Here is a 12,140-nt window from a genome sequence, read left to right on the forward strand (position 1 = left end):
GGACCAATCCCAGGAGAAATCCCCACACCTGAGGGGTAGGTAAAAAGAAGAACCTACAAAGGATGCTGGAAAGCAGCTAGCGGAGAAAAAAGGAAAGCGTGCGGGGTGGCGGTAGGGGGCCCCAGAAGCTGGGGAAGGAGAGTGCTTCATTCCCAGTGGTGCACACTGCAGACAAAGGCTGGTTCAATTGGCCGACTAGGTGGCCCTTCAGTGACCTGGACTGGTCGTTTCAGGAAGGACTGGCAGGCAGCAGATCACTGGAGGTTGAAGGGCTGATGGAGAGGGTGGGGTAAAACGTAGACAATGAGTATAAATGTGTCTCGCAAGAAGCTTGACTATGGAGAGGAAAGAGAGAGGCTGGGGGAGATGCAGGGACAAGGAAGGTTTGATTTTTGTTTTTTTTATGATGGAAGAGACTTGACCTTATCTATTTGCAGTGGGGGAAAAAGTCAGCACAGTAGAAGATCCAGGTGATGATTCAGGAGAGAGAGCTGATGGCTCAGGGTTTAGGAAGAGGCGAGATGAGGGGAAAAGCAGAGGCAGTGAAAAGGTTAATCTCGGACAGAAGAAGAACATCGTCCACCAAGACGGAAACTGGGGATAAGGGAAAAGGCAGAAGGACTGATGAATGGCAAAGTAGCCTGGGGCCAAGTCTGGGCACCACAGATGTGTAATGGACCAGCGTCACAGGGCAAAATGGACAGGTACTGTTGGATGAATGCACAACTTTTTAGATGTCAATTATACCTCAAAATAAAATGGTTGGGAAAAAAAAAGGATTATCAGCTCAGTCCAAGAGTACTTGAAATGGCCACTTTTTGCCTCAAAATTGCAACAGCAATAGCTTAAACTCAAATAGTGCTTACTATGTTCCAGGCACTGGTTTAAGGGCTTTACATGTCTTAACTCATTTATCCTTATAACCACCCTGAGAGTTAAGCACTATTATTATCCCCATTTGACAGATAAAGAAACTGAGGCACACAGCTGGTAGGGCTGGAGCTGGGGCTCAAAGCCTGCCAGTCTGGCTCCAGGCTTGGTGCTTTTAACCATTGCACCACCTCATCTCCCAACAGGCTCACTGCTTCCACCTGCAGTCTCAGCCACCCTGCTTTACCTTCTTCATTGCATTGACATCCCCTAAAATGGTCTTGATTGTCATCTGTTTGATACCCCACCCCAACTTTCAGTGTGAGCTCCTCGCCAGCGGGAACCTTGTCTTGTTCACAGTATCCCCAGAATCGAGCCTGGCACATGCGGAAACTTGATAAACATCTGCTGAATGAAGGAAGGGAACTGAAACTAAGGAGAACCAAAGGATCAGGCAGTGGTGGCCTGATGAGATGGAAAAGCAGTTGTGGTGGGAGCATGGAAGTGACACAAGGTCAGTGGTGTGCTTGCTTGGATAAGTCAGGTCCAGCAGATGTAACGGGTACACAGTAAATACTCCTGAATCCACTGCTCACGGTCTAGATGGCAAGAGTTTTATTTTTAAGAAGCTCAAATCTCCAAAGGGCTCCAAGCCCTTCCCCACGTTGGATTGTCTGCTGCCATGGGAAGAAGGACGCCTCCAGGGGGACGAGATCTCTCCCAGGAAACCCCCTCCAGGAGTCAAAGCAACTGCACAGGGCAAAGCAAGGCAAGCGGAACAGGGGCAGTGGCCCCACCTGGCTCTGCGCCCCTGGTACTGGCCAAGGGCAGCTGCTGCCAAAAGATACAAAAGATAAATCTCCCCCAGGGTAGGGAACGGTGGGAAGAATGGGGGAGGAAAGAAAGGCAGGCAGAGAAAGAAAGAGAGAGAGGCAGCACACACAATGAAAGTGAGGACCTTCATTAAAAGCGCTCCCAAAACCCAGAAGGGAAAAGGGCTGACAAGACATCAAAGAAGATAGCAAAGCCTCCGCACTTTCCAATTCCTCCAGAGTAAACAAGTTTCCTCTGCATAACAAACGGCCTGCCTGGGGCAGCTCCACTGGAAAGATAAACACTGCATTAAATGAAAGCTCCCTAATGTGGAAGCAAGATTCTTGTTAAAAGGAAAAGAAAACCTGCCAACCAACAGTTCCACTGTGGAGCTTCAAGGTACCCCATTACAGAGAAAAATCCTAATGAAGTCAATAAATTCTGGGTGAAGAATTTACGGAACAAAGGAACGTGTTCCTAGCAGTTTATAGACAGTAAGGAAGCAAGTGGGGCTGTAAAAGGGAAGTGACTACGGGGCTTGATAAGAAAATATTTCCCATCTCAGATCTGTAGAATTCCCAGCACTGATACTCAAAGTAGGTTTCACTTCACGGCAATGGCACTACACCGCATTCAGAGGGCACCTGATTAACCATTTAATGTGGATGTGTCATAAAATCATGGGACTTCAGAGATCTTCTTGTCCACTGCCCCCACGGCATAGATGGGGTCACGTAGTTGAGACTCTGAACTGGAGAACTGGCTAATAGCTAATGTGTGTTTAGAGTGTATTACATGATAGGCACGATGCTGATTTACATGCATTATCTCCCAACACCTAGCAGATAAGAAAGATCCAGAGAGACTATAAAGTTTGCTGAGGGTCACCCAGCTGAGAAGTGGTAGAGTTAGAGTTCAAGCCCAGCTGTTCAGGTGCCAGAACCCAAACTCTCAGCTGCTCCTCTAATCTGCTGGTCCAACACTCTCTCCATCACGCCACACTGCCTTTTCATTTCTGTGATGGTTAATTTTGTGTGCCAATTTGGCTGGGCCATGGTGCCCAGATATTTGACCAAACATTATTCTAGATATTGCGGTGAAGGTATTTTTCGCATGAGAGTAAACATTTAAATCAGTAGACTCTGAGTAAAGCATATCACCCTCCATGATGTAGGCGGGCTTCAACCAATCAGTTGAAGGTCTTAACAGAACAAAGACTGACCTCCCTGGAAGAAGAGGGAATTGTGCCAGCAGACCACCTTTAGATTTGAACTGCAACTTTTTCCTGGATTTCCAGCCTGGAGCCTACCCTGCAGATTTTGGACTGGCCACACCTCCACAATCACATGAGCCAATTCCTTAAAATGTGTGTGTGTGTGTGTGTGTGTGTGTGTGTGTGTGTGTGTGTGCCTGAAAAATACAATTTACATCACTCCACAGGCCAGATTCTCCCTTACATGAGTTGGGGAGAGCCCCTACCACTCCCTTTACTCTGCAGAGATGCCAATACGATATATGGAGAGCATATCCAACCCATGTTTGACCTCCTTAAAGAGATACACTCAGTGCTTTGACATCTTAAACTCTGTAGCAACTATACTGGGCCTGACAGATTTCCCTAAAATGAACCGAGATGTTTCTACATGTAGAACATCAGTTACATTCTTCTTTGGGAGAATGGTATACAGAAGGTGCCAAATAGCTGAAATCTCACGTATATTACTGTAATTTGAAAAAATTATCACCAAATAGGTTATAAAAGGAGAGGTGCATGTAGCTGATGAGCTCATTATCTCGACGCTGACCACCTATTAGTCAGAAGAGCGTAACCACGTTGGTCTCTATCTGCAGCCTCAGCCACCATCACTCATCACCATCAGTACTCTCTTCAGCCTTCCAGTCTCACCCTCTAGGCTATATCACCTCAATTCTACCCCCCAACCAAGGTCATCGTTCTTCATCAAGGGGCCTGTTTAGAAGTCACTCCCTGCTGAAATTTCTACTCAATCTCCATGCTCATTTTGGCACAGAGTAAGCGCTGAATAAATGCAGTTGACAATGACGAAAATGACACTCATCCCTTGCCACAACCACTGACCATGTTTATCAGTTTATTCAACAAGTATTTATTATGCCAGGAACAGTCCCTACCCTCCCAGAGCTTGCACTCTACCGAAGACAGGAGGACACTATGTATCTGGTAGAGAGTGGGCAAAATGCTAATGTTAACAGCAATAGCCAGGAGCGAAAGGAACATAGGAACCTAGAGGAAAAAAGTGTTTAAATTTTCGGGAAGGGGAAAGGAAGAGAATGGGACAGTGGAAGCTGGAAGGCAGGCTTCCCAGAAGACAGGATAGTGAAGGATGAGTAGAATGGCTGCCTGGGGTAAATGCGGGAACCACAGAACAGCACTGACAACGGCTGGAGGGTACAAGATACACTCAGGGTGCTAGGGGAGGAGTGGGGGAAGACAAGACAGAGAAAAGGATAGGAAGGGATCCCTACTGGAATCTCTACTCACCCCCAGAGAGAATCCTTCCTAGTATCACGGGAAAACATATCAACCCACCCCCACCCAGAAGACCCCTGCAGGGTCTAGAAGGGGAAGGAAGGAGTAGCTCCCCACTGCAGGAGGGAAAGAAGACCTACCCCTCAGAATAGTCTATATGAAATGCTATCCAGCTCTTCTCTCCAAAAGGCCAAACCATACCATCCTGACCTCTTTAGCAAATGGCTGAGAAGTTAGTACTGATTAGGTGCTCGGAGGCTAGATCAAGCTCCTCAGACAGGAGTTCTGTGATAAGAACACAATTCAAACACTCAACCTCTAGGTAACCTTCCTATGTCCAACCCCTTTCACTCCAGGAATAAATGGCTTCACCAGAGACAATGCCCTTTACTTTTGATTGGAATTTCTTTGTATATGTGCATCCTGGCTGCTAGTGGTACCGTGGGTTTGAAAGCCTCTGAGGCTCAGCTATGATTCTCCACCAACAAGGGAGCAGGCCATTACCAAAGAACAGTTAATAATGTAAAGGTATCAATCTTTTCCAGCTAGCAGCTCTGAGGGCAAATCCTCCAGTTCAGAAGTGAGCAGATCAGCTTCTGTTCTCTGAGCAACATGGCCAGCTATAGGTCTGGTATAATGAAAAGTACATCCTTCTCCCACTATCGCCACCTAATTCCTTTTTCCAGAATGAACCACAGTTACCAGTGTCTTGTGTATCATTCTGGAGATGTTCTATGCAGAGTAGGCACATATATGGTTTCATGTGTATATGCACATATATGGTTTCATGTGTATATGTATATATACATATATACATACACACTTTCATTTACACGTATATATTTTTCTACAATATAATTGGTAGCGTATCATATCCACAGTTCTACACCTTAATTTTTTTTTAATTCAACAAAATATCTTGGAGATGACTTTTTATCAGTTCATAGAGTACACCAACTCTGTGTAATATCCCATTATTTGCAACCATAATTTATTTTAAAATCCCCTCTTGCTATTTCCGATTTTTTGCTTTTACAACAAATTCTTTGCTTATGTAACTTTATGTATGCATTATTTCACACATGTATGGGTTTACCCTTAACATGAATTCTTTGAAGGGAATTTGAGGGTAATTTGGGGGTCAAAGCATGTGAATTTTCAAAATTAATGATTTCCACATTTTTCTCCATAGGGATTCTACCTTTATCACACACTATGTCAACATGTGTGTCTGGGTTTATTTCTGAGCTTTCTGTTCTGATCTATTCACGCACTTATTCATGCATCAGCACAGTTTTACCTATTATAGCTTTATAATATGTTTCTGTGCCTGGAAAGCCACTCCTCTGTCATCACTCATCTCTTCCAGGATTTTTTTTTATTCTTGTTTTTTCCCATATTTTAAAATAATAATAGCTAACATGTATTTGGTGTTTACCATGTGCCAAGCACCAGACTCAGCATTTGAAATGTATCTGCTCATCTAATCAACACAAAAATTCTATGAGATAGGCACTATCGTTATTTCTATTTTTTCCAAAAGAGGAAACTAAGGCACAGAGAGGTTATGGAACTTGCCCAAAATCACACAGCCAGTGACCACTGCAGCTAGAATGTAAACCAAGAGTCTCTACTCTTCACCACTTTGCAATAATGCCTTTTGCAGTATAAGATTTCCTTTGCTATTTTCTAACTTCTTGAATTGAATGTTTAATTAATTTGATTTTCATGATTGATCATCTATTAATGTAAATAATTAAGCCTTTGATTTTCCTCTGAGCACTCTTTTATCTGTATCCCACAAGTTTTGAATATGATAGCTTACCAAGGTGCCTACTTTGCTGTTAAAAATTTGTATTGTAAAATTTATAGATTAATGTAAGGAGAATTAACATTTTTATGATGTTGAGATTTCCCAACCAAGAACTTTCCAATTGTTTATGATTTTCTTCATATAAAACATATATGTTTTATTATGATTATTCATAGGCATTTTATCTTTTTAAATTGCTATTTTAGTGGATATTTTCTTCCACTATGACTTCCAACTGGTTGCTGTTGGAATAGAAAACCATAGTTATCCATATGTATTTATTGGACCTCACCTCTTTAACTAAATTCTTTTATTTCTAATAGCTTTCAGTTTATTTTCATGGGTTTCCACATAAAAATGTATAAACAATATTAACTTTTTGCCCAATACTCATACTTTCCCCCCCACATTTACTGTTAGATTATAGAGATGATAAAAGACACCTTTGTCTTACTCCTGACTTTTAATGAGACTTGAAGATTAGAGATATTGGAATAAGGTCCATACTGACGGTTCATAAAACTATAGAATTTAGAAATAGGAAAAAAAACCTACTTAGATAACTGTAATTATCTTCTTTCTAATTTGTTTTATGAAGGTGCCTTTGTATGGTAATTTTCTTTGGGGTCTGACTTGGTAGCATAAAAAGCTCTACCTTTAAAATGTGTTTCCTGATATCCAGTTTAAATGCTTCTTTGTTTGATAGTTTAAATATCTTTAATTTTCTGTTATAAAAGTAACACGCATTCCTTAAAGAAAATTTGGAATATAGAGAGAAACGGAGAAAATCAAATGTTTTTTAAGTGAACTGATAATTTTCTTTGGGGTCTGACTTGGTAGCATAAAAAGCTCTACCTTTAAAATGTGTTTCCTGAGGACTCTCAGAGTTAAGGACTTGGTCCTGGTAAGATGGAGGAGGGGAGACAATTGAATCTGAATGTGGAGGAAATTGTTTTCAGAAGAAATTTATTTTTCAGAGTCCAAAAATCTAGCCAGGATAAGCTGATCCTTAGGACTGTTCGCTGGGCTGAAATATCCCAAAGATATCTTTGATTATCTGACCAATCCTCTCAATCTTTTTGCCTGTCTTCTCCCCACCTCTCCGGAGGAAGTCACCCAGTCGGCGAAATAGCCCCACACTCTGAATCTGTGAACCAGGAGGAAACAGGCTTCCTTTGGGGATTGGCTCAAGATTAAAACCAGACTGCTCCCCACCTGAACATCCCCATTCCTGGGCCACCGTTCACTTCCACCGCCCCACGCCGTGTGTCTACCTGCCTGTCCATCCATACCCACAGCAGTGACCTACCTGGGTCCCCCGAGCTGTTGCTGTTCCTCTCACTCTCCCCGTCTTCCTGGCCATCGGCATTCTGCTGCGTGTGCTGTAGGCTCAGCTTGTGGCAGACCTCAAAGGCCTGCCCCACCGTCCGGACGATTCGCATAGCTTGGCTCTGGGAAGGAGAAAGGAAAGGAGAGAAGGGAGGATGTGGATACCCTCTATAAGGACACAAGAAGGGCCGAGGTGGGATAGGACGTGCAAGAGGCATGCAGACAGAAACCCATGAAGCCAGCAAAGGAAAGAGATGGAAAAACCTAATGTTGTTTGGATGTGCACATACTCACAAAGAAGAATGCAAAGACATTTTGCCTTCCTGAAATACTCCAGAAAATAGAAATTGTCACCACAGTTCTGAAACAATCAGTCAACTGAATGGACAGATAGCAAACATCCCAATTCTGGACTTAGCCCAATTCCGCCTCCCAAGTTTGACAAAAGTGGTTGATATGCTTCAGAATTCTTTGCCAACCATTATCAAATGTTCCATGGGTTCATCACACTTAGAGTAACTCAGCCATCTTTTTTTTTTTCTGCTGGAAGCGGTGAGTTTCCCTGGTGTTCCTGCAGACCAAGGGTTGAGAAGCCATGGTCTAAACAGCAGAACCAGCTGAGGCCTCGAGTCCAAGTTCCCTGGAACACCACTGGCAGCCAACAGTATCTAAGGTGAGCTTCCCAGCCTTGCTCTAAAGATGTCTCTCACTGGGTCCATTCTTTGGCTACTTCCTTCCTTTCTTTTTTTTTTTTTTCTTTTCTTTCTTTCTTTTTTCTTGCTATTTAACCTCTTCTTCTAACTGCCCAAGCACTGAGCTTAACCCTAGCTCCCAGTATTCCATTACTAGGACAGCAGGAGACAGGACAAAAGAGCCTGTTCCTGGAAGGAGTCTCAAGTGGCCCACATAGGCCATGAGGAAAAACCACATGCAAGGTTTTCAGGGCATGGTCTTCTAACTGGATAACTGATTATAATTTGATAATCGGTCTGCTTTCACATTCTTTCAAAGACTCACTGAATGACTTCAGTGAGAGCTATGCAGAGTTTAAGAGCTCAGGCTGGGAAAGCTTAGGTCACTTCTCTTTTTACACCAGTGGTCCACAAACACTCTGCTACCACAGGCTGCACTGCATTTAACTGTGGCTGTCACTCTATGCCTTGAGTCTAAGATTAATCACATCTTGGATGATCTGACTTCAGGTCAGTTGTGACTACCTAATGACACCATCAGTTCACCCAGCACATTTAAAAAACCCCAAGGTAACATCCAAGGAGAGCTTCTCATCAGCAAACCAATGCAATTATAGACAAATGCAGAGTCCAATGTTTTTTTTTTGTTTGTTTTTGTTTTGGGGTTTTTTTTTTTGTAGTACGCGGGCCTCTCACTGCTGTGGCCTCTCCCGCTGCGGAGCACAGGCTCCGGACGTACAGGCTCAGTGGCCATGGCTCACGGGCCCAGCCGCTCCGCGGCATGTGGGATCTTCCCGGGCCGGGCCATGAACCCATGTCCTGTATCGGCAGGCGGATTCTCAACCACTGCGCCACCAGGGAAGCCTGAGTCCAACGTTTTGATAAGCCTGTAAGGCCTTGTTGAGGATAAATGTATGATTCATTTACGCTATTCATAATATCGAAATTAGCTCATATTTCTCCATTACTATCTGCATGCAACCCTAAGGGCCTTGGATCCCATGTATGGAACTACTGCTCTAATTCACTCTCTGCTAGGTGTAAGTCCCCAAGTCGCTACCCTTACTATTTCCTCAAGCCTGGCATTACTTCTGTGTTCCCCCTTTTCATTTCAGGCCAGAGTATTCATGTTAAGATGAAAAGGCATCTTGGCCAATCGTCCTCATAGGCCTACTTCAGATCTCAGTCTACTTCTACTCCTCCTGATGTCCCTCAGACCACTTCCTAGAAATGACCGCCTTAGCGCTCAAACCTCTCTTCGCCCATGATGCGAACTCCAGGGATGTTCTTAACGGATCTCTCACTTGGAACGTCCTGACGTGTCTGGATGATGAGAACTTTAAGTGAGGCAAGAAGAGATGAGTAACTTCTGTGGGATCCCCCATCACTCAGTGGTGGATCAGAGCCTCTGTCCTGTACATCCAACCTTAACTTCCTCCTGTTTACCAAAGGTCAGGCTTGGGCCCCTTCTCACACCACACGTTTGTACTATCTAAGAGATAACTGCTCTGTCTGAGCTGGAAGTTGAGGAGTAGCAGGCACCAGTCTTAAGCTAGAAGCTCCCACCTTTCTCACTCCCAAAATACATTTAAAAAGTGTCATTTAGAGGGCACAGTCCCTAACCAATCCAGGCCAAGCATATCTTTCACATCTCCTTTGGCAAGCAAGCTGTGCTCTGATGAGGAGGCTGAGCCGGGAAGCTCAACCCTCAGGTGAAAAAGAAGATCCTGTTCCACTCAAAAGTGTTCTTCCCCCAGGCCTCCTTAGATCTGTTGTGACTTATTCTCTTTATGAGAATAAGAGCAGACTGCCTGTGGTTAATCTTTTACAGCAAAGCTTACTACCAGTTTACCAAACCTTAGAGATGCTATATTCTACCTACCAAATATAGCCAGTGTCCATTACACAGAGCCTTTCCCCTTTTCCCTTCTTCTGACTTTCGGAAATTTTGCTCTCTTACACATCTTTACAAGAGGCAGAAAAGGACAAATTTGGGAGGTCTAGAAATAAAATATGGTAAGTCTAAATGATATGTAGAGATTCCATATTTAATTCCATTACTTCCTTATCTTCCATAAATTAACCCAGATAAATCATACTGCATAAGTATCTGCAAAGGCTGAGTTAGTCTTTTCCCAGTTGTATTATTACCAGAGTACAGACCCAGTTTCCCTCTTAAAAATATATACTCACACAGAAAATTCCAAATTTACTACCACATCCGTTGCTACAAAATCTCAGGTTCTCCTAAGGAGGACATGTTACAAATCCCCCCAACTCTGTAAGTCACAGATACCTCCCTTAACTAACTTTTAAGATAATATTAAAAAATGAAAGGGACTCAAGTATCCCTGAGTCTAAGGAATTAACAGGGGAAAGGACAGGATCTCTAAACTTCTCTTTGGGAGGAAACACTCCGATTTAAGTATGAGGATATAGCTGGTGGGAAATGACTTTTCAGAGGACCTGGCATTTCTCATGCATCACACACTAACTGCGGATGATGGGATACACACAGGACTGAGCATCTGAAGAACCTGGAACCCAGCTCAAATCTCTATTCTGCCACCTTCATCAAGGACAAATGTATGACACACACCCACCGGTTTCAACCAACTATGTACAAGCCCAAAACGGTCGTAAGGAAGTGGCTGGTCTTAATGCTTAATATTTGTACTCTCCGTGTCTCATTTTCATATTTTAGTACATTTACTAGGACAAGCAATTGACCCTCACCTCTATCTGATTCCCCTGAAAAAGTAGAAAATGCAGACTTAGGGTTCACTGGTCCTGACTTTCCTATATTAGAAATGATTCCCACCTCCCTGGCCTCCCATTTCCTTCCTAGCCCCCTTTACCAGAGCTGTTCTGCAGAACATCTCTAACTTCAACGGAAAAGTGAATCACTGATGTGTATAGCCTCTCCTCCACCACACAGAGGAATAAATACATGGCTAACATATGTGAGAGCACCTCCCACAGTGCTTGGCATATACCAAGTGCTCAAGAAATGTTTTATTCTGAATATGGAATTCACTGCACCAAAGGGGAATTAAGACATAAAACAAACAGTAGTTCAGGAAAGGCTAGGCTTACTTTATCAATAATAGAAACGTGAAGACATGAAGGGAACTGCCTCTTATGTAGGTATGTTAGCATCAAAAGGGCTAAAGCCATCATCTCTCTGTCCCCATAGCAACAGAGAAGAACTGGGCCAAATCATCTTTGGTCTGAGCTGGTATGAAGGTTTCTGCTGTGAGGAAACTGTTGAGTAAGAGTTCTACATTGGCACATTCAGTGCTAAATGATTTCATTTTGATTTATCCTTCACTCCTGTTTAATGTGAAGGCTGTATTTCCATTCACAGTAAAAGGACACAGTAGCATGTTTTATGAAGAGCTCTCCACACTTGAAAACATAATCAAGCTACTCTATCTGCTTTACAGAATGATTATATATATGTAAAAGAACAGCCCTTCCCACTCACCACTCTAGCAGTTAGAATAGGCTAGGTGGCTCCTAATTCTCTCACAAATGGCTATGTGAATTCAGAGGGCTCTTGACCTTTCAGGCTCCCCTTCCTTCACCAGTAAAAAGTTTACTTTTAGAAGATTCTACATAAGGACCTTGTTGGGGAACATTACTTGAAGGTGGCTAGGAGGGCCAGCCTGCACCTGGCAGGGGCTGTCCCTCCCCCTCACTGGTGCCATCTTCTCCCTGCATGGTCATGCTGGCCCCTGCCTGCCAGGCCTACCCCACGTGGTAACTGGGCCTTCCGGCCTTCTAAGCAAGAACACTGATTCTGCCTGCACCTCAGAATGCAGGAATCACACATGCTGGAACTTATTTTAATAAACCATACCTAACTCAAGAGGGAGAAGTTTTAAGAAGAACCCATTCCATCGGGCCCCACAGGTCATCACGAAGCAGATGCTCATACCTCCTGACCTTTGCAAATCAAACTGGGGCTTTAAAGTTGTGAAGATAGCCAGGTATGAAGGAGAGCAAATAATTAGCATGTTGGGAACGCAGCCTTTTCCAGCTCCGGGATATGGTCATTCTCTGGAATTTACTAGGTTTTTTTATTTTTAATTTTTATTTATCTATCTATCTA

General features: G+C 43.4%; 1 protein-coding gene across 2 annotated transcripts in view; it reads right to left on the minus strand.

Moving 5' to 3' along the window:
* Positions 1–12,140, minus strand: part of LOC102985904 (carboxyl-terminal PDZ ligand of neuronal nitric oxide synthase protein) — a 306,668-nt gene that overhangs the window by 35,652 nt on the left and 258,876 nt on the right. For both annotated transcript variants that reach the window (XM_007109767.4, XM_007109768.4), the window contains exon 6: positions 7,315–7,456. In XM_007109767.4, coding sequence (XP_007109829.2) covers positions 7,315–7,456 — 142 coding nt within the window. The remainder of the gene's footprint in view (positions 1–7,314; positions 7,457–12,140) is intronic.

Source organism: Physeter macrocephalus, chromosome 4, assembly GCF_002837175.3.
Source record: "Physeter macrocephalus isolate SW-GA chromosome 4, ASM283717v5, whole genome shotgun sequence".
Lineage (NCBI taxonomy): Eukaryota > Metazoa > Chordata > Mammalia > Artiodactyla > Physeteridae > Physeter > Physeter macrocephalus.